The following is a 22,617-nucleotide window of genomic DNA, read 5'->3' as shown; positions in this document are numbered from 1 at the left end:
TGTTAAAAATCAAGCAACCTGCACACAGTCTTAATCTCTGGGCTTAATCTTTTTTTTTTTTTTTTTAAGATTTATGTATTTGTGCATACAAGAACTGGGGTACAGGTTAGAGGTGTGGGGGATGAGAGGATTCACCAAAGACATTGTGGGGAGTAAAGCAGGTAGACTGACTGAAATCCACTGCTGCAGGGAGCAGTGGGCTGGCAGGAGAGGTCTGCTGCGCCCTGTGGGTCACTCCCTGACGGTCATGCCCCTGCCACGAAGTTGTGTTGCAGTGGCTGTAGATAGCTTCATAGTGCTGCACTTTGACCCCTTGTGCCAACAGGGTGGGTCCTCTGGGCTTAATCTTGAGCCCAGTCACTTTGCCTTTCCTAGAATAGGGTGACCCTGGCCAGGGTGGCGTTACCCATTTACTGGAATCCCTAGGGACACCATAACCTCACTCACCAGGTACCCCAGGATACGCAGAGCGAGATTCACAGTCTGGTGTTTTATGGGAATGTAGGGTAAGTTAGGGAGCTGGTGTGTCTAAAAAGGGAAAGAAAAGAGACCGCTTTTTGTTCAGGTTAGTTTTTGCAGTTTTACTGATGTATGTGACATGTAACACGGTGTAGGTTTAAGGTATACAATCTAATGCTTTAATATATTTATGTCCTGCAAAATGGTCACCACAATATAGTCAGTTAGTACTTCTATCACCTCTCAGCGTTAGGCAGCTTTTTTTTTTTTTTGTGGTAGGAAATTTTACAAATCAACTCTCTAACCATTTTTAACCCTCTGGTGCTGACAACTCCAATCTGTTCTGTTTCTCTCTTATACAGTTTAGACTGTGCGTGCTGAACCATGTTTAATTGCATAGAGGAATTTTATTTCATGAACTGAAAAGCATTAGTCAAAGTGAAATTAGTGATATTGTCTAAGAGGTCAAATACCACAAAACTTACCATGCTGAGTTTTAGAGTAATGTAAGGAACAAAGAGAACATCAAGTGTCTTAAATTGGCAGCGAAACAATTAAGGTCAACTAAAGAGAAACATGAAATCTCATTCTGGATTACTAAACTATTGTGATTTATTCAAGAATAGAGGAAATAGCAGACTTGGAAAATGTCAACGATATTAGCAGCACTGCGCCTTTATCTCTGTGCATTGAAGGAGCCAGATGGCTGAAGGGAGGGGATGTGGTTAGCTTTAGCCAAAGTCATAAAATAGATATAGCAAAATAGATATGGCACTATTTCTTCTTGACTTCAGGTAAGCGGTCTGGCTTGGAAGCTGGATGAAGCAGTCTGACTTGATGATCATCTGCTAATCTACGTGATTACGATGGATGACTTGAGACACACAGACCACAGACGCTAAGTGCTTTGTTTCTAATCACTTTTTTCTCTAGCAGGGGACTAGAAGTGAATTTACACTCTCAAACTAAATTCTGATCAAATAAGTCTCCTGCCTACAATTGTGTGTAGCAGGAATTATCTGAATTACCACAGTATTTAAGGCTCAAGGAGAAATATTTATTTAGTTTTAGAGTAAGAGTTGGCAAACTTTTTCTGTACTTTAAGCTTTACAGACCCTAGATTGTCTACCATAGTCACTGAACTCTGCATTGCAGTGTGAAAACACAAATCATAAACAATGTGTAAGCAAGTAGCTGCATTCCAAAAACTTGATATACAAAAAAAGCACTCGATTGACTCAGCCTGTGGGTAGAATTCTCCAATCCCTGCTCTCAAGTGACGGTTCTCAAACTCTCTGATAACATCAGAATTGCCTTGTGTAACAAGTCAGTCAGTATCCTCGACCCCAGTTCATCCCTAAAGATTCAGAATCTCTAGGCAGGGAGCCTGGAAATCAGCAGTTTACATGGCTCACAAGTGATATGGAAACACTTTTATAAACTCTTGTGCAGTGAGCTTGATCGGAGCTGGGCTGACCAGCTGTCCGGGCTGGGGCAGCCCTTCCTGCCCCCTTGGCTGTGAGCATGTCCTCACTGGACAGATAAACAGACTGCTAATTTTTGCTTACAATCCAGAAAATGCATCAAATAATTTTCCTCAGGTGAAATTACCATGAAATTTAAGTTATGAGTTTAAAAGGAAATGCTCAAAATAAGAACTTACAATTAAAAATCTCCCTGAATCTTCTAGAGGAAAAGAACTAGTAGATAAGACCCTGTTAGGACAAGCCTACATCAGCTGGGGTAGCTTACTGTGTAGATATCTCCAGCAAAGGCCTGTCCTGTTGTCAGGAATCACACTGCGTACACACACTTACTTTGGGTCTGGAGGTGTTGGCTTCAACAGAACCTCAATAAAATTCAAACAGACCTCCACTGAACTTTGGAAGCAGCTCCTAGCTTTACCAGTCAGTGGAAACAGATCACGCAGTTAAGACCAATTCTATCCAAAAGAATGTAGCTTCTGATTTGATTGTTTTAATGGCCAGCAATCAATCAATCCGGTCAAAGAGGAAGCACAGTGCCAGCTAGAAACAGCTCCATCTCTTCTTTAGCATTCCATATTTTCCTAGGAAGGACAGTGAATAACACATAGTCAGGGGGTGATCTTCAAGAACTTCCTAAAGAAACCAGAAATAATCTGTAGTTACTCCAGGGAATGCGGTTCTTTCTATCGCATCTGCTGGCCTTGGGAATGAAGGTAGCGCTCAGTGAGAGCAGACGGTTCTCCTAGTTACCGAGCGGTGGAGAAAGCCTCCTATAGTTATTACTACACCACACAACACTAATTGTTTCGCTGTTGTTAGATAGTAGTAAGGTGATGCTGAATTTCCTCAACACATATCCAAAGATGTTAGGGAAAGAAGACCCAGAAATCTTCCTGGGAACACAGTGAATCTGGCTGAGGTTAGAACTCTGCCACCCAATATAATTTATAGATGACTGTATGTAGGAAATGGAAGTAAGCTTTACAGAATTAGCAGTCAACATTTTAGGCTGCATGATCTGGAGTCCAGCACCCACAGGGTGAGCTTCTGAATACCCCCATTATCCATGGCAAGCAAACTCTGCATTTTCAGTGAAGTAGAAAGACCTGTCTTCATGCTTGGTTTTCAACTTACAGAAAGAATCACAAGTAGGAGTTTCAGGGATTAGTACAAAAAAGGGTTCAAATGTCTAGCAAAGCCCTGTACCCTGCATACTTACCCAACCTCCCTGGCTCTGGATGAACCCCCGGATTTGACTGTTCTCGTTGATGATAGTCGTCATTGGGACAACCAGGTTTCGTGCTACTTCAGCATTCTTTTTTGCCACACATTCAAGAAGTTTCACTAACACTCCCAGGAAGGCTTTCTCAGAAGCCAAGGTGGGATCCTGAGCACACCAGCTCTGGCTGAGAGATGTTACTATATTCTGAAGTACAGATTTTTCCTGGGGGCAGAGACAGGATATATCAGTGGAGTATCACTAAAAAAAAAAAAACAAAGTACAGGCAGCTGCAGGGGCAGGAATCCAGAAAAGCAGGTGCTTCCTAAGACTGGCCAATGTATTGAGGTATTCTTAGGGGTCAATGGATAAAATTTCATTTTAATATTTTGTTGTTTATTGTCATGGATCTTAGAAAAACAATTAAGAAACTTATCAAACCCATGATTCCAGATATTGTTGCTCAGGCCAAACATGATAGAAAGTAAAATTTGTTTGAAAGAAAATACTAAGTAGATGATAGTGTAGCTGGTCAAATTATGAAAGTATGGCTTGAATAACTGAAGTCTGGGAAAACTAGGAATGTAAAAGAAAGATTAGGCTTTTTCCTCTTCTCCCCTCACCCCCAATTTTGTCTAAAAGCTACAAGGTGGGGCCATACAAGAACTGCTGTGGGGTAGCTTAGGGGAAACCATGGTGGCCAAAGCCGGCTGTTGGAGACCAAGCAGCTGAGAAGGGCACCCATGCAAAAAAAAAAAAAAAAAACCCACAGAGCTCCCTGAAGAAAGGCTGAAACAACATAGGTAATACTTGAAACAACATAGGATCTGTTACAAATGAAGGAAGAATTCTGATAATAAAGCCATGCAAATAAGCAGTGGTAGTAAGAGATGAAGTCCACTGAATAAGGTAGGAATTCATGACTCTATGGCGATATCAAAAATCTAGGTTGAAATTTTGATGAAGTAGGGGAGATTTACGCAGATTCAAAGTAAATCCCTATGAAATACTTAGCGAGGCCTGGCAGAGAGATTCAGTGACTGGAGTTAGCATCAGGAAGGAGACAGGCCAAAGCCTGTGCTACAGGCTTCTCAGAGGAACACAATGAAAAACACGCAATTTATGAGGTGTACCAAAGGTATAAATTCTGAATCAATCCAAGGGGAGACAGCAAACAGACCAAGTGAGGAGTCATTGTACAAAATAATTGGTCTGTAAGCTTCCATTTTCAAGGTCATGAAAATCATGAGAAGACTAAAGAATCATTCCAGGTTGAAGGAGACTAAAGAGATGGGACAGCTAAACACGCTTCCTGGTTCTGGCCTGGACTTTTTAGCTATAAATGACATCATTGCCATTCAACTGGCAAGCCTGAATGGGATCTGAAAATAAGGTGATACTGTGTCACTGCTAATTTCCTGGCTTTGATGATTAGGTTGTGATTAGAGAAGAGAATGTCCTTGTTTGGAGGAAATATAAAAGTATTAGGGAGTGATGAGACTCGTTCTGTTGGCTGCTTTATGCTGGTCACACTAACGGAGAAGAGAGTGATACTGGGATTTAGGTAGTCGTGCATGGGTGCCCTCAGCTGCTTGGTCTCTAACAGCCGGCTTTGGCCACCATGGTTCCCCCTAAGCTACCCTACGGTAGTTCTTGCTTGGCCCCACCTTGTAGCTTTTAGACAAAATGGGGTGTAGGAAAAAGAAAGAGGAGGCTTCAGTTCTTTGTATAAACATGCAATTTTTTCTATGAGACTTTTGTTTTAAAATAAAAAATTTTAGCGTTCCCTGCGCATCAACCCAGTCATAGCTTCTGAACCTAGCATCACTCCAAAAGGCCAGAACAACCTGTGCTCCCCAGACTCAGGGGTGCATCAAGCCTGTGCAGTTTTCCAGGCAGAGCTGGAAAGGATGGCACTGCAAACTCCCCAAGAGGCAGTTCCTAACCTTTGCAAATACAGAACTCGCTGTCTTCACAAAGAGCAAGAAAGATCCGAGTGCCCTTAACTTCATGATAAAGAAATTGGCCCCCAATTATGATGGGCAGCTGGATTTTCTAAGAACTTCTGAATTTGATTGGCCACCTGACTTCTTTATGAAGTCCTTGTTGCAGAAATTAATCTGAAGAGCTCCTTGGGCCTAGCCTCCAGACATCCCATTTCCTTCTAGACTCCCCATCATCATTCTTCCTCAGAGCCCACCAGGCAGTAATAAAGCAACATCATTTTTCAAAACACACAGTGCCCTCCCCCCAAGTGTTTTTAATTAAAAAAAAAAAAAGGAGATCTAGTTATCAACTAAGAACTTTCAATGTGAGTAATTAGGAGTAACAAGTTCTCCCTCAGTGTGAAGTGGGCACATCAGCCAAGCTGAATTTAGTAAAGAGAAGGCATAATAGTTATGCCCGTGTGTTCTGAGGGTTTTGTGTGTTATGCTATGAGTGTGGTTCTGAAATCACTCTGGAGTCATATCCTCACTTCAGCACTTAGAGTAACCCAATGCTTTGTTTCCTTAGTTGCCCACTTTTCTTCTCTGTTTACATGGGTAGCAAACCTGAAAATACACGTTTGTGGACGGTTGTGTCTCAGGCGCTGTTCTAGGTTGGGGTATGGTGGTGAACAAAACACATCAGGTGTTTGTTTTCACAGAGTTACGTACATGTAGGGAGAGGCTGAACTATGGATAACAGTTTCTAAAGTGCCTCATAAAGTGGTGCAAGAATTAAATGAAAGTACATACGAAACATTTAGAATATTGACTGAAACAGTGATAACATTAATTGTCACTTTTGACATTAATCAGCATCTTCTAGAACATAGTCTATGATTATTATTTCCAACACAAAATCCAGTATTACTGCTAGTCATCAGCATTCTGATGGAAAGCTAGATACGGCCTTGTGGGCTCCTGTAAGTACTTTTCCCTTATTGCACCACACTTGTTAATGGCCTGTTCTTCCTGTGTGCTTCCTTGCTGGGCCTTGGGAAAAAACAAAAATGCCACTCCCAGCAAAGTATGAAAGCAGGTAGATAAAAAGAATAAATTTCCTGATCAGGACAAGAGATCTGTGTTACTAAGTCCAGCTCGGATGAAAATCAAATGGGAACAATCTGAAGGTTGATCGACTTATCCCAGAGCTTTCCTTTTCAAACCACTTGATTTTAAGTAACTCTGGAAGAACTGGCAATTGGCAGAACTCCTGTTACATGTCTTTTTATGAACTGAAGCCCCCAATCTTACTTGGAATATTTCTAGTCATTGTTACATAGGAGAAGTGAGAAAAAGGTATTTGAAGTAGAAAAAAAAAAAGTAACAAATGATAGAAAGAAGTAGAAACTTGACCTGTTTCTGACTGAATCCAGAGATGACATCTTGTACAGAAGCTTCCAATTCTTTGTTGAACTTGTCACCAAGCATCCGAAGACGACCAACAATGATGGCCTCATCAAAAGAGCTAGTCTCTCCTAAAACAGAGGGAACAAAGACCACATTGGCCATAATCCTTGAAGGTATGGCAAATCCCAGGAAACTGGGAGCTGTAGAACATTCTTTAGACTTCTACATGATTTTGGCGTCATTCTCATCCAAGAATATCTTCATTGTTCTGTCAGCATCAAGAAAATCTTCCTTCACTGAGAATCTCTTTCCCTTTTATGAAGTTTTCAGATCTTCCTGAAAGGTTAGTGTTTTCCTTACGAAACAGGAGAAAATGAGCAAGCATATTCAGATTCACTTAATGACCTACAATCATCACCTTAGGTCTGGAGACTTACCTGAGTCAGTTTCAGAATCGTCACAGTTTAAGGTGCGGTTACCAGTCGACATCGTGGGGTGTAAGAAGTCATTGAGTAGATAGTTCATGACACACTCAGTTTGCTCCTCAAAAGTTTGGGGATTCTTCATTTTGATGCTTGCTGCCAACTTTTGCTTTTCCACAAACAGGTTTTCAGTTTCAGCAGGAAGTCAGAGACACTGGTAAACCAGCAGCTGTTTTTATCTACTGTGAAGTTTCCTACTGGGACAGACAGTCCTAGAGACTTCCTCACCACTTTGCTTGAAAAATAGCTGCTCAGAAAGAAAGTGTGGATTGTCTGAAAAGCTTAGCCACACAGAACTTATTGAAGACTTTCAGTTCCCTCCTTCAGAACCACACCCTCACTATTATCTAAGCTTAATGGATAACTTTTATAGTTAGATAGCCAATCTAGAACTGAAAGAGTTGTGGAACAGCTTCTTGGGTAATGCCACTAAGAAATACTTCCTGTTAGGCTTATGGTACAGTGTAATCTAAAGAAAGAAACTTTTTGAAATACTTAATTTTTTTTTTTTTTTTGCAGTGCAGGCAGCTGACATATTTATTACAGAGCCAGGCACAGAAAAATACCACGAGAAAACATGTCCATAAACAGTGCCGCTTTCAGTGACATGCAGATGCTACTGATCTCAGTGTAGCATAAATATACGCCCGACTCCCTGCGATTCCTTACAGACCCAGCGTGGTTCTTCTCCAGTGTCTCCTCTTGGAATTGTCTCCTCCTGATTTTGTTACCAGTTTTCATCCGAATCCACTGGGGAATGGGATGGCTCTGTTTTTGTTTCTTGGCTAGGAATTGCTTGATCCTGAAAGACTTGTGAGAAGACAAGGCGAGGAAGAGGCAAGTGCATAGAACGTGATGGCGGAGGGAAGAAGCAAGAGGATACTGAAGCATTTAATACCTGTCTGTGGTACTTATTTGCTTCGATCATGCAGTGATTATTCACTGAGTACCTATGCATAAGGGACTGTACTTGGCACTACAAGTCCACAGAAAAATGACATAGACATAGTTGCTGTCCTCATGGAACTGACACTTCAGCATGAATGATTCATATCAAGTGTCCTACCACATAATTTCTTGTGCTTATTGAGACAGTGTGTGATTATAGACAACCAAACCTATGGGATTAGCAAGACTTTCCTGAAGCAATAACACCTGAGGTGAGCTCTGAAAGACAAGTAAGAATTCACTATGCAAAGAGGAGGAATAAGACCATTCCAGGCTGAAGGAAGAATACCTAAAAGCTGGGAGGGGGATCCTCCCTGGTGGCACAAAGGATTAAATCACAGCACCATGAAGCGATCTGCAGCCACTGCACCACAAGTTCAATCCCTGGCCAGGGAGGTGACCCACAGGGCACAGTAGACATCTCCTTTCTCGCCCATTGCTCCCCTCAGCAGTGTATTTCAGGCAATCTGCCTGTTCTGTTCCTCACTCTGTCTCTGGTGAATCCTCTTACCCCCCAGACCTCTGACCTGTACCCCAGTTCTTATAGGCATAAATAAATTACTCATTTCTTAAAAAGCTGGGAAGGGCATTTGAGGGATAATACAAAATAATTCACAGGGAAATGATAAAGATTAAATAAAATAATGTTGTGGAATGACCCCACAGTATCTGACAAGCAAGATATTTTACATATTTTCTTTTTAGCCCAAGACCTACATCTATTTTCTTTTTTTAAAAAGATTTATTTATTTATGCATACAGAACTGGGGTACAGGCCAGAGGCGCGGGGCGGTGAGAGTCTTCAGCAGGCAGGTCAGGAGAGGGCTGTCACCTCTGGGGCAGGCGGGGATCGAACTCATGCGGAAGTAGCTTTCGCTTCTTAGTGCTGTGCTTTAACCCGCTGCGCCACCAGGGAGGGCCCTCATCTATTTTCTTAATAGATTTGAATTCCATATAGTTCTGAGAGACCTAGGATTAGACACACTTTTAGCGATAGCATGTATCTTCTTAGTGCAGCTGCACCTAGTTGGAGGTTTGGATCTCAAGAGCAGCACTGGAAATCTATTAGTCCTTCGAGGAGATTCTGACGTGGTGAACTAATATGAGATTCAAGCATAAGCTGATGTCAATTGTTCAGAAGGGAATTTTTAACTTGTAAAAAACAAAAAGCAAAAATAATAAAAGAAAACCTAACATGATCAGAACCAATCCTGTTTCCTATTCCATTTTATTAAAAAAAGTTATCAAAGATGTATTTTGGACTAGGAATAGCTGAAAAGGGCTATTTTCACTTTTCAATATCTATCAGAGGGCTAAAAATTCAGTTACTACGAATTAGGCTTTGTCTGACATCAGAAAGTCATGCAGGGATAATTCTAGGTCAACCTTTCACACAAGAGCTCACCATTGACGACTTAAGAGTCTAACAATACATTTATAACCTACTCCCAAAATAATATATAAAAACAAAAAATGTTCTTAAGAGACCAGCGAACTGGTATTAGTTTCCCCAACTTAAGTGATATTAGTATGTGGCAGTATAAAAATGTAAAACGTAAAGCAGAAAGTTAAGCCTGTCTTAACTCAGTACACCTTTCCCCACAATAATAAACCACCTTCCTCATTTCACTACTAATAGACTGATGGACCATATTTAGAATCCTTTGCATCACCTTGAATAATCATTGTTGGAAGGCTGGAGAAAAAGGGCATGTGCTGTCAGGGGCAATGTGGCATAAATGTCCTGCTCTATTTCTCTTGGCGCCCTCAGTGTGGCATCCTCCCAAACTACCCCTTCCTCTCTAGTCCACATACTCTTCATAGTTCTAATACTGGATTTCTACTTATTATTTAAAAATGAGGCCAGAGTGTTTTCACTATTCATTTCACATGGTAAAGCCACATTTTACTTCCCTCCCTTAAAAGTCTCATCCCTTACATCATTTAGATAACTTAAAATCGACACTTTTCAAAAGCGAGTTTCCTATTCCACCACACCCCTTACATTACAGAAAAGCAACCAAGTAGAACTTAATCTTCTAAAAGCTCCGATAGTTGGGATGATTTTAGTAACACTTATTTAATTGCTGAACTATACCTACTTTTTTTTCTTAGGTCAGTATTTCAACTATAGTCTATTTTAAAAAAAAAATCAACTTACTCAATTTCCACCCACTTACATCCTGTTCTCAAGTAACATTAAATTGGCAGAATTTTACGCTTTATTTTAGTAAGCATTCATGGTTAAATCATAGAAAAAGCGGCCCTCCCTGTTGGTGCAATGGGTTAGGACACAGCACTGCAAACTAGCCACAGCCACCTTGGTGCAAGTTCGATCCCTGGCCCCAGAGGTGACCCACATGGCACAGCAGACCTCTCCTGTCTCGCCTGCTGCTCCCCTCAGCAGTGTACTTCAACAATCTGCCTGTTCTGCTCTCAGCCTCTGGTGAATCCTCTCACTGCCCCTGTGCCTCTGGTCTGTACCCCAGTTCTGTATGCATAAATAAAGAAAATTTTTAAAAAATAGAAAAAGCAATTCTGAAGATTTTCTAACCCTCTACTTCAACTTCCCAGGGAATCTATGGTCTTGACCAGTTGTTCTTAATGGAGGGTGATTTTGGCAATTCCCCACCGCCCTTGCCCAAATGCAAATGGCAGTGTCTGAAGTTATTTTTAGCTGTCACACTGACAGTTCTATATGCATATATTGGGTATAGGCCCGAGATGCTACTATTGTACTATAGTGCACAGGACACCCTTATCTCTGTCTCCTCTCCCTCCACTCCTCCCCTCCTCCCACCAACACATACATAGGGAAAAATTATCTGGCCCAAATATCAGTCATACTACTTTTGAAATATCCTAGTCAAGATCAAATTCCATTTTCTATATCGTTGATACAATATTACAAAAAACTACAGGAATCTAATTAGTCACTCAGTAAGTATTTTTTGAGCTATCACTGTGTGACAGGTACTGTGGAGAGAAAAGGAAAGACAATCACTATCTTTGGAAATTGCCCAGTAAGGACAAATTACAAAATCCAGGCTCTTACCAGAAAATTCAATACCATCTGTTATCTGGTTTATTTTGAGCCTAGTTGAGAGAAGTGATGGTTGAAAGATTATTTGAAAAACTTGCAGCCCCTTGATGTAGCTAGGAAGTAGAAGTCCTTGAATCAAGGTGGATGGTATTTGGGTCATGTTGTCTTAAATCCCTGAAGAAATTCTCACTAAGGTCATTGAAGAAACATGTGAAACCATGGCTAACTGCCCTCAGTTGCCCCTATGAAAACAAAATTTCTTTAGAAATTGGAATTTGAATGTCTTTTCCTCTTTGATTGCGAACTATGTAATTCACCACTTCTCTTCACTCTGCCTGCCAAATTGCTTACTGAGTTAACTCCAAGACTCAATTCAGCATGAGGACCCTTAGAACCTGAATATTCGATTGACTCCCCATCCCTAACCTAGCTATCTAACTGACAATTTCATTTTCCTAATTCCGAATTCTCTAGTTATTCATACTTCACCTTTATCTTATTACATTTGTTCTTGCCTTAAATTGCTTCAACTAATGGGGTCAGGCCTGAATAAAATTAAAAGTGAGGAAGAGTGATAAAGAAACACCTAAAATCACACTCCTAGACACATAAGCTTGTTGGGTTGACGCCTTGAATGTGGCCTTTAATGCAGGCATCATTTCTGTGCGCATCAGAGAAAGTTTCCTGAGAGAGCTCATGACAGAACTGAACACAGACAGGTAGATGAGGTGTTATTTCAGTAAGGAGGAGAGAAGGGTGAGGAAATGTTCTAGGTAAGAAATAAAAGCACAGAGGCAAGATAGCCTGGCTCATACAGGGAACTATAAGTGGTTGAGACAAGATGCTGAAGAGGTACTTAGAGAGAGGCCTCGTTAGGGACAATGAACTCTGGACTTAAAAACATGCTTAGAAATATGAAGACAGGGGCACAAGGGGTTAAGACACAGCACTAAGAAGCTATCCACAGCTTCTGCAGCATGAGTTCCATCCCAGGCCAGGGAGTGACCCACATGGCTCAGCAGACCTCTCCTGTCTCGCCCATTGCTCCCCTGAGCAATGTATTTCAGTCAATCCACCTGTTCTGCTCCCCACACTGTCTCTGGTGAATTCTCTCACCCCCCACATCTCTGGCTTACACCCTAGCTCTTGTATGCATAAATAAATAAATATTAAAAAAAAATGAAGTCAGGAACTCACTACAGTAATCCAGGGGAGGAGAGATGACCCACAAAGAGGGGCTGGCAGTTTCCACCACAGGATCAGGAATGTTTAATGAGTTAACTGATCCCTAAAACTGAATCCAAATCCTATCCTCATCCCATCCCCACCCTTACAAACATTAACCTTCCCCACCTGGAAAACCGAAATCATTCCCCAAAATGGTATGAGAGGAATAAGGCAGTGGTCTTTGGACAAAACATATGAATCTTGACTCTTAGGGTTTCCATTCTCCTTTGCACTTGCCACTGTCTGGATTTACAAGTAGCTCTAATGAGAAAAACTAAGCAACTCTGACAGCTATGTATCTCAGTCAGGGCAGGCGGCAAGAACCTGTTAGGATTTGATGTCGCCAACAGTTCCGATCACAGTTTCTAGTACAGAAATGAAACTGCTGAGTGTTGCAGGCTTCGCCTCAGTTTGTTTCACAGAGACCTGTATTTCCAAGTTCTCGGGCTCCAACAGCAGTTCTGTGAGGAACAGACAGCCGGTGTCATCCTGCGCACTGAGGTAGGCTTTCCAGGGCCGCACCCCAGCCCTGCTCATCGCAATGGTCTGGATGTTCACCACTTGCAGAGCCATCTGGAGGGTGTCGGGGGGCACGGCTCCCTGCCAGGGGAACACCTGCTGGTGAGCAACTGCAAGGCTAAGCCAAGTTTTCTCAAAATGCTCAGCAGTGAGCTGGCGATCAGGGACTAGCGTGAGGGCTCCCGAGTCAGCGAGTTCTGGTACATTCTCCTTGTCCTCTCCTGGAATCAAGGGTCCTGAAAGAGTCAGAAAACTTGCGTAAGAGATGTTCTTAATCTTCAGAGGTTATGTTTTATTATCTAGATTTGTAAGGTGCACGATGTGACTTTTATCTTTGGGTCCAAGCATAAATAATCCACGATGAGCTTCTTTCTTGCTCATGTGGGTTTGAATTCAGTCACCAGTGTAAGAGTCAGCTACGGTACTTTACTTTCTACCATCAGTGCAAAAAATGACAATTTTTACTATTTTTACCTGCCATGGCAAAGAATGCAGGCAGGACTATTTTTACCTGACGTGGCAAAGGATGCAGAGATGGGACGCTCTGGGTCACGGCGTTCAGCCCCCAGGCACTTAGAGATGATCGCCCAGCGGGCTTTGCCATACACCGGCACGAGCGTGTTGAAGTCTGATGCCCAGTTATTCACAGGCCTTTCCGCCTGGTCCTCCAAAAGCCCAAGAGAAGGGTCAGATTTAGGGCTACACAGGACTCGCTTAACTTCATCCACGCCCGCTAAGAGGAGGCGATAATAGAAGAGGCCTCGGTCCCGTACAGCCATATCTTTTTCTTCCTCTGACGTAAGACAACAGATTGCATTAATAAAAACAGAATCAAGCTCTCCCCTCCTACGCCTGTGCCAGCCAAAATGGGGGGGAAGTGAAGGAGGGAGAAAACCCAAGGAAACATTAACATTTTCTTTCTGAATCCAGCTAGGACCCAGCAAACAATGAAAACCATGTGGTGTCACTACTGACCACGGCCAGTAAAGAGCCCACCTATGCAGTAACACAGCAGCCGCCCTAGGGTGTCCTGGCACTCGGCCGGCCGGGTGAGGAACAGGCGCAGCAGCGCTGTGAGGAGCTCCATCTTGACTGCAGGGAACGTCTCCGACTTCACGTTCTCGACAAAGTCTTCCAACACATAGGGAGCATTGGGAATTCTTTCCCCGTGGACACCCAGAAGCCAAATAAGCGCCTGCTTTCCCTAGGGAACCAAGGAATGAGAACAGGCGCTCACCACCTGGCTGGCCAAACTGGAAGATAACAGACAGCTTTGCCTTCCAGCTGGTGCCAGCAGAGAAGGTCTCATCTCTCACTACCTCCATTTCCCCTGCTACACTCTCTCCAAGGAATAGGAAGGAAATGCTACCATATAAAAGGAGCCCCAAGACTCTCGGAGCTTATGCTTTTGAAGCAAGAAGGCTTCCTCAGTTTGGGGGCTTCTGCCCCCAACTGGGGTTGGGTTTCATGTTTCAGTGGAGGTTACTGAAAGATTTCTCCAAGTTACTTCGTGAAAGCAGTGATAAACCCACAGTGCACAGCAGTCATCTGTGAAGCCTCTTAAAAATGCCCAGGTCTAGATGAAGAACAATAAAAATACCCATGTCTAGGTCAACCACTCTTGGACATTTAAGTCAGAGACCTGGGTGCACCCCAAATATTTATAAAAATTCCACAAGTGATTCTGTCTGGTCTAAATCTCTGTTCAAGAGAACAGAAATATCTATATATAAAAGAATATAGACAGTATATATATATATATATAAAGCATCTATAATCAAACTAGCTAAATCCTATAGATAGAGATATAAAGTTTATAATTTATATCCGATTTAGACCCAAAAAAGAGTGTGAGGTGGTAATTAATTCTAAGAATTTCCACTTCACATATTGGATAGAAAGAACAATTAGAATCTAGTTCAGAGGGGAGGGCCCCAGACAACCCTCCCTTAGCCTGGAGCACAGAATGCCAAGCTACCTCACTGTCTTCAATGTTCTCCTCACAGCCGGGCAGGGCCTGGCACACAGCTTCTGTACATTGAGGACACAGCCAAACCAGGTCTCGGAAAGTTTGTACCACCACTGCAACGCAGCTCAGGACACAAGAGCAGAGGATTAGAGCCTATTGGAGTAGGAATCTTAATAAGGCTTATTCAAACCAGATTGCTGGGTGAATTTGGGTCAAACTGGTATTGAGGGGTGGTGTGAATATATGAGAAATGTCTAACATGGGCAATAATTTCTTAATGTCTGATAAGGGCAAAAATTTCGGAAATGACTGTTGCTCTTACCAGATTATAGAAGGATACATGAGCTAAGGTACATAAGAACACTTGGTAAAACGTAAAACGATGTGCAAATATGAGGTGGTGTTGAATAATACTCTGAAGACAGAGTAACTGGAGCCACCAGGCTGGCAATAAAGTGTGAGAAGCAAGGTGCCAGGGAATAAAATTTAAAACAGGGTCCTCCCTGGTGGCGCAACAGGTTAGGACGCAGCACTACAAGCTGGCTGCAGCCACCTCAGTGCGAGTTCTATCCTCGGCCCCAGAGCTGACCCACACAGCACAGCAGACCTCTCCTGTCTCCCCACTGCTCCTCTCAGCAGTGTTCTTCATCTATCTGCCTGCTCTGCTCCCCACTCTGTCTCTGGTAAACCCTCTCACTGCTCCTGAACCCCTGGCCTGTACCCCAGTTCTGTATTCATAAATAAATAAATCTTTAAAAACAATAAAATAAAATCTAAAATAAGCAGGGTTAGCTCTTACACCAACCTGACAGTGTTTCTTCAAATCTTTGTCTCCCAGGCACTGCGCCTGCCTTATCCTCAGCCCAACCCTAGATACCGCAGCTTCCAGTAAGTTGCCATAAAACAAAAAAGGGCCTTGGCCAGGGTCATCCCAGCATCCTTTCTATCTGTAATACAGTCTTGTAGATCTAAGGCAACCAGAAGGCTCCCTGTTAGATCTGTAGCGCCTCTGTTTCTCTGATAACAGATGATGCAAAGGAAAGGCTAAACCTCCATACTATTCACTAATAAATATTTTTGGAGCAAGGCCCAGACAATTAACCTAAAAATAAAAACCCAGGAAGGTGAGGCCTTACCTGTGGTAATGTGCTCTTGCCGAAGCCCCAGCAACTCTGTGAGAATCTGCACACATTGATCTGTGTAGGTCCTGGCAACACTGCCTATAGCGGAAGGAAAAGCAGAAGAAAGCTTACATCAAATACGAGTACCTGGTTCTACAGAAGTTCACACCAAAGACAAGGAAGTACCAAAAATACTTCAAAAAGTAACTCTTGGGCCTCCCTGGTGGCCTACAGGTTAAGCCTCAGCGCTGTCACTGCGGCAGCCTGAGTCTGGCCCCTGGCCAGGGAGTGACCCACAGAGAGTACAGCAGACCTCTCCTGTCTCCTACTACTCCGCCTGTTCTGCTCCCCACTCTGTCTCTGGTGAATCTGCTCACTCCCCCTGTACCTCTGGCCTATACCCCAGTTCTTCTATGCAAAAAATTAAAAAAAAAAAATTTTTTTTAAAGTAACCCTGACTTGATGAAACAAGATTTTAAGTTGCTCTAAGGGAATTCTGGTAAAAATGAATCCACCTTTTTTCCCAACTGACTAGCAGAAAGTACAGAAAAAGCATTTCCCATTGAAAAGGCTGACACACGTTCATCACAAAGTGTCTGCGTGGCCCCGGACAGAAGTCACTGTTCACTGCAGACACGGGAAGATCCCTGCTGGGAAGGACGTGGCAGTCTCCTACTGTGTTTTCCACTGTTCTTTGTTCCCTCTTTCCTGCCCCTCATAATAACTATACTTTCCTCTGAATATGAGGGCTCCTTCTCTTCCACTTGAATCCCTCCCCAACTTAGTTCTCTGGCTGCTTTCATTTTGTAAAACTCTAGTCCTTAAAAGTCTGCACAGGGCAGTGCGAAAGAGTCTGCCAGACTGAGGACGGAGCCCTGCTGCTGTGTCTTCAGCGTGAGGCGCGGTCTCTGGGGATCAACCACGACGGTGAGTTTACGCAGGACTTTGAACCAGGAAAGCTGGGCTCCAGTCCCAGTTCAGGAACTGCAGAGCCTTTGGAAAAGTTAATAGCCTTTGCTTTTTTTTTTTTTTTTTAACTACTGCCTTTTTTTTTTAAAGATTTATTTATTTATTTAGGCATTCAGAACTGGGGTACAGGCCAGAGGTGCAGGGGCAGGGAGAGGACTCAGCAGAGACAGAGTGGGGAGCACAATAGGCGGATCGACCCAGGCCACTGCCCACAGCCTTCCAGCAGGCTAGTGCAGGCTCGCAACACGAAGGCCGCGGACACCTACCTATGGCGCAGACGGCCGCCTGTGCGAAGTCAACAGACACGTCCGTGCAGTAGCCTCGGAGCTCTTCCAGCACCTGCTGCACGTTCTCGTCATTCACCAGCTCACAGAGCACCTCCACCTTCTGCAGCTTGATGTAGTGGGGCTCCGAGTAGGAGCAAAAAAATTTTTTGTAGTGGCTGCTAAAGTGACCTGGCAAACTATGCAAGATCTGGCGGACGTGGCAGAGGGCAGCAAAGCAGAGCTCGCGGCTCTCTGAGGAGCAGGCTGCCAGCAAAGCCCCCTTGACACGCACCAGCACGTCAGTTTGTACGTGGGGGAATTTTTTTGCCAAGATCAGAAAGAGCTTGGTGGCTGCCATCACCACGCCGGGACTACTGCTCTTGAGAAAGCTGTCCAGCAGATTGAGAATGTCGAACAGCTCCTCGTCACTGCGGGGTTGGTAGCGGAGCAGAAAGTTCAAGACTTCAGCCTGGCCCCACTGGTCCAATTTTGACATTCTGCCCAAAAAAAGGAAACAAAGTGCTATTTTAGCAACCAAATTAGGACCACCTCCATGCTATTGCCATGTTCACAGACATCTATTCATCAAAACAAAAGGAGAATTAGCGAAAATAGGCTGTACCATCAGCAAATCATTCTTTTAACACATTATTTAGACACAAAACAGACTTCAAGTTCCATGTCTGGTTGATAATAGAAAAGTACACTCATCTAAGGCCAAAGACTGGGTCAGGATACCCAAAGATCAGCATAAATGGCTTAGTTGGGGGACATAATGACTGTAGAAAACGATAGAGCTTAGTCCCACAAGGTATTTCCACCACCTCTATTTTACCATAAGAAACTATGGCAAGTCAAAGAAATTCTCTCAGTGAACTATAAGGAAGCTAATAGTCAAAGTTAACTTTCTTTTCTACTCTACAGAAGTTGTTCAAGATGTCTCCTTCATTCAACACAGCAATAAATCCCACAACAACACATCTCATCACAATGAAGAGTCCTGGCATCCAGACCGATTTAACAGATGGTGGGCGATGGGCTTATTGATGACGACACCTCCTTCCTGCTTCAGAATTTCCTCTAGAGCCCTCAGGCAGTTCACCACCACAATCGGGTCCTGGTCACGCAGCAAACTATATAATTCATTTACCAGGGCACCATCTAGAAAAGAACAAAGGTCTCAGACAAAGAAGAAAAGCATCAGAGTTACAGAGCTAAAGCTACAGCCCCAGGTTCAGGCTGTCAAAGTGGATAAAAACAGAGGACAAGGCATAAAATATTATCTTCAGCCTGTTCTAAGCAGCTAAGGAAAAGGATCACACCTGAGTCCCAAAGAAAGGTCTTCCCTGATCCAGAAAACACCAAGCTCCTCATCCTACTTCTGCTTAGAGACCTAGAAAGCAGCAGCCCCACGTCATACTGTCTGTCAAAGCTACACAACCCTTTCTAAAATCACACACAGAGTGGAGACACAAGTCAATACTGATCACGATGGATTACACTGAAACTTACCCACTTCAGAATCTTCATGGAGATTATGCATCTTGGCACAACCGAGGACGGCTACTCGCCTGACATAGGAAGCCTTATCCCGAAGACCGTTGAGAATAGGTTGTTGGATATATTCCTGTACCCCCGGCATCCTGGGAAACACATGCTAGGGTCAGTCGGATCTGGAAATAAGAGTTTTGACAAACTTCTGCTTCTATGCACTTCACGGAGGGTTCAGCAGACGTCTGAATGTGCATCCTTCAGCTCACGCAGAACTAGAGAATGCAGCTGCCAAACTTTAAAAGTCCTCGTTGACTTTTCATTTGGAAACATGCTGCCCAAGTGTGTGTGAGTGTGTGTGTGTTAATGTAAAATATATATGTAAAAAAAAAAAATCTAGAAATCTTTAAACAAAACCAAGAACTACCTCATGGAGTAAGAATGGAAGATTCCCTTCATGAAACCATGTACTTTATAAGACAAATAGCTGAAAACCCGAGTTCCTGTCACAACAGTGTTTTCCCTAGAATTAAGGAGCTTGAATAAATGGTCGTTAAAAACATCCCCCCACAAGCTCCTGAACTCCTCAGCCACTGAGAAACAGCCAGGAGGGTGCTCACCTGAGGCTACACATGCTTCGTAGCGCTAGCCCTCGCACCATTGGGTTAGGGTCCGAACAATCTTTGCACAGTGTATTGATGGCCAGGAGAGCCAGGTCTGGCTTAAGGGGGGCATATGTGCACATGTACAGATAAACCAACTTCTTCTGAACAATATCCACAGTAGCACTGGCCTTCACCATTTCCATGAAAACACCAGACATGTCCAGGCCCTGCGTCATGTGCCTGAAACCAACAAGCATAGAGGGAAGAATAAAACATAATCAGCAACCCACCACAGGCTGTACTGAAACATTTCCTGTTTATCCAACTAGAGTGCAATCTCTTGGGGGGAAGCAAGCAGACCTAGCTTGTCTATTATATTACACAGTACTTCACAATAGACGCCGTTCCATTAAATCAACAAACATTATTGAATCCCTGATAAATGCCAGAGAAATTCAGCTTTTATATGCCAGGAATATGTTCTGGGGACCTCATCTTGAAGAAAGCATGGTCTCAGATCTCCAGAACTCAAAGTCTACTAAGAAGCCCAGAAAAGAATGCCACTTAGTATAGTACAACAGATAAGTATTACGAAGAAGTAATGGGCAAGGCCTAGTGGGAAGCCAGACGTCTAACTGCCAGGAAGTCAGAAAATGTTTTGACAGAAGAAGGGTACTGTAGCTGAATGAGCAGGAGCTCACCAGGGAGGTCTGGTGGACAAGTACATGCTATCAGGTATGTCGACATGAGCTCGAATAGTACATTTTTTATACTGTGCTCAGGTCGCTGGATTAGTGGGGTGTTTCTTGGGTGGCATGAAAAGAAGATTAGACTTGACAGATCACTGTTTCTCAAATACTGGCCTCCTAGAGGAATCAGGTGGGATGGGTTTTGCATGCAGATTCCTGGGTCCCATCCCAACCTACTGAAATCAGAATTAGCAGATTGATAAAAAGTATACTTTAAAAATGCACCCTGCAGGGCCCTCCCTGGTGGCGCAGCGGGTTAAAGCACTGCACTAAGAAGCTTAAACCACTTCCGCATGAGTTTGATCCCCGCCTGCCCCTGAGGAGATCCACATGGCGTGGCAGACCTCTCCTGACCCGCCCGCTGCTCCCCTCAGTAGTGTACTTCGTCGATCTGTCTGTTCTGCTCCCCACTGTTCCTGGTGAATCCTCTCACCCTCCACATCTCTGGCCTGTACCCCAGTTCTGTATAAACAAATAAATCTTTAAAAAAAAAATGCACCCTGCAGAACTTCCACACATACTAAATGTGTGGCCCACAGCCATAGACAAGAGCTGGATACTCAAAATCACTTACTGAAAAAAGTCTGACTGGGAAAAAAGGGAGGCGAGGTGACCTACTGGTGAGCTGTTGCAATGGCTTTGGTGATGAACACAGAACAGCAGCTGCCCCAATTAAAACAATTCTTTTTAAAGGATGCATATTTAAAACTAAGAATCCCTGTCATCTGATGAGTGGTCAGTGTCTTCAAGGTTGACACCCATGTGGTCAGCTGGGTGCTGCCATACATCAACACAAAAGTAGCAGAGCAGGTCTGGGGAAGGGGGAGGAGCAGCTGCTATTTTGCATGTCTTTGAAGAAAGCTTCGGGTGGAAACGCCAAGCAGGCAGTAGGATTTGAGGGGCTGAAGATTAAAAAGGAGATCTGTGCTAAATATCTATTACAGATGCTGGAGTCGGCAGTTCGAGGGATGGTCGCAGCGAGCCAGCTGAATAAAAGTCTCACAAGGGAGACCGGGGTGGCCCACCAGAGACGCAGGAACCTCAACACAATGGGCCGAGTGTGGAAGCTCCTCTGCTCGTGGGCAGTGGGCAGTGGGCAGCGGCCGCGGGAGGAGGCGGGGTGGGGTGGAGAGCACCAGCGCTGGCAGATACCTAATCACTCGCTGGATGACATTCCGGTAGCGCAGGCGGTCAGCCTGGACGTAAGGGTTACACAGAGCCTTCTTTAGCTCCTTCACCACGTCCTCAGAGCCCAGGTACGGCATCTTCGCCCGCGGTCACCGGCCGGGCCACAACCCCCTGGGTCCTCCGTGGGCTCCTGGCCCCGAGGTGGGCACCTGGGCAAAGGAAAGGCCGGTCAGTGGAAGAGCCCGGGGGCCCTCGGCCAGCCTGGGTCCCCCACCCCCGGGAGGCACCCACGCTCTCTTCCCCTGGGCGACCCCCCCACCCCCGGCTGCTCGGGGCTTCCGAGCTGGGCGGGATCTGCAGGCCGGTTCGCCACACCCTGAGATCGCTGCGGCTACCTCTAGGCCTTGGGCACCAGCTCCGGCCGGGCCGCCGAGTCCGCAGCGCCCTCCAGCTCCAGCGCCGGCCCGTCTTGCGCCTCCATGCGGTTGCTGTCACTGACAGGCCGGAAGTCCCGCCCCCTCCCCGAGAGCCCTCACCGAGCAGCTGCCACTCACAGTCTCCCTGAGAGCGCCGAGCTTAGCCGCGACCCGACCTTACGCGCCCTTCCCCCAACCTCTCACCTCGCAGCGCAGCCGCGCGGCTCCCTCTGGTGGAGGACGGCGAGCGCTCGGGCATCGGCTACTTCGGCCTGTTTCCGCCCGGCGGCGCGCGCTTTGACTGCCGCGCGGCGGCCCGGTTCCCGCGCGCTGGGGGGTGGCGTTCGGCCGGCGGAGCGGGCAGTCTGCGCCTCCACCCGCAACCCCGGCCACGGGCGCTCCCTTTCTTCCACCCCCATGGGCTGGCTTTCCTCAGGGGCTCCGGCCCTGTTGTGGCCCCAGCGCGACCCTTCTCGGGGTGCTGTCATAGGAGCCGGGCGCGGAGTCCTGTCCCCGCCGGTGACCCTCCGGACGGCCCACCGGTGACCCTCCGGACCCGCCGCCATGAACGGACTCCTGATCCCCCACACGCCCATCGCGGTGGACTTCTGGAGCCTGCGCCGGGCCGGGTCGGCGCGGCTCTTCTTCTTGTCCCACATGCACTCGGACCACACCGTGGGTCTCACGAGCACCTGGGCCCGGCCCCTCTACTGCTCCCCAATCACCGCCTACCTCTTACACCGTCACTTACAGGTAGGGGGGCCGCCGTGGGCCTCTGCACGCCTGCCAGGCATCTGCTGGCGACTCAGATCTGGCACCGCCTTGGCGTCGCTGCCCAGTCATTAGTCAGGACTAACTTTGACAAACGCGGGAGTTTGTTTGCATCCAGAAATGCATCTGTGGTCCGTCATGGGAGTGTGACTTCCGACAGGCTTTCCTGGGACGTCAGGAAATGGAGGAGATCGATTAGTCCAGCCAAGAAGCTGCCCTTGCTTTTCACACAAGCTAAACCGGTGCTTCCCACACTTAGCTCGTCACAAGAACCCACCTTATTGTGGCGGGGAATATACCGCTGGTGCAAGCCCTGGAGTTCCTTTACTAGTTTCCCCAAGGGGTTATTATTTCTACGGAAGTTTAAGGATCGTTTCCTAACCTGTTTCCCAGAGCTTTTTTTTTTTTCTTTT

The 22,617-nt window shown here is 45.2% G+C and overlaps 3 protein-coding genes and 1 pseudogene across 3 annotated transcripts in view; 1 reads left to right on the top strand and 3 right to left on the bottom strand.

Annotated features, from left to right (window-relative positions):
• Positions 1 to 211: 211 nt before the first annotated feature.
• BCL2L15 (BCL2-like 15) lies at positions 212 to 7,079 on the bottom strand. The gene is made up of 4 exons (XM_012730123.1): positions 6,938 to 7,079; positions 6,507 to 6,628; positions 3,166 to 3,390; positions 212 to 2,527 (listed from the first exon to the last, which is right to left on the bottom strand). Exons 1-4 carry the CDS (start codon positions 7,065 to 7,067, stop codon positions 2,510 to 2,512), a joined length of 495 nt encoding a protein of 164 aa, XP_012585577.1. The 5' UTR covers positions 7,068 to 7,079; the 3' UTR covers positions 212 to 2,509.
• Positions 7,080 to 7,633: 554 nt separating this feature from the next.
• Positions 7,634 to 8,306, bottom strand: LOC105854113 (annotated as a pseudogene).
• A 3,792-nt stretch (positions 8,307 to 12,098) lies between these two features.
• Positions 12,099 to 21,490, bottom strand: AP4B1 (adaptor-related protein complex 4, beta 1 subunit). The gene is made up of 11 exons (XM_004689630.2): positions 21,413 to 21,490; positions 21,042 to 21,226; positions 19,156 to 19,380; positions 18,557 to 18,687; positions 18,058 to 18,205; positions 17,045 to 17,541; positions 15,825 to 15,908; positions 14,698 to 14,801; positions 13,716 to 13,923; positions 13,231 to 13,512; positions 12,099 to 12,955 (listed from the first exon to the last, which is right to left on the bottom strand). Exons 2-11 carry the CDS (start codon positions 21,152 to 21,154, stop codon positions 12,528 to 12,530), a joined length of 2,220 nt encoding a protein of 739 aa, XP_004689687.1. The 5' UTR covers positions 21,155 to 21,226; positions 21,413 to 21,490; the 3' UTR covers positions 12,099 to 12,527.
• Positions 21,491 to 21,791: 301 nt separating this feature from the next.
• Positions 21,792 to 22,617, top strand: part of DCLRE1B (DNA cross-link repair 1B) — a 6,894-nt gene continuing 6,068 nt past the window's right edge. The window contains exon 1 of the mRNA XM_004689490.2: positions 21,792 to 22,186. Within this exon, the coding sequence (XP_004689547.1) occupies positions 21,998 to 22,186 (189 nt within the window). The 5' untranslated portion in view covers positions 21,792 to 21,997. The remainder of the gene's footprint in view (positions 22,187 to 22,617) is intronic.

This window comes from Condylura cristata, unplaced genomic scaffold (genome assembly GCF_000260355.1).
Source record: "Condylura cristata isolate star-nosed mole 26May11 unplaced genomic scaffold, ConCri1.0 scaffold00026, whole genome shotgun sequence".
Taxonomy (NCBI): domain Eukaryota; kingdom Metazoa; phylum Chordata; class Mammalia; order Eulipotyphla; family Talpidae; genus Condylura; species Condylura cristata.
The sequence above is the reverse complement of the archived record's forward strand: the minus strand, read 5'-3'. Positions and strand labels throughout refer to the sequence as shown.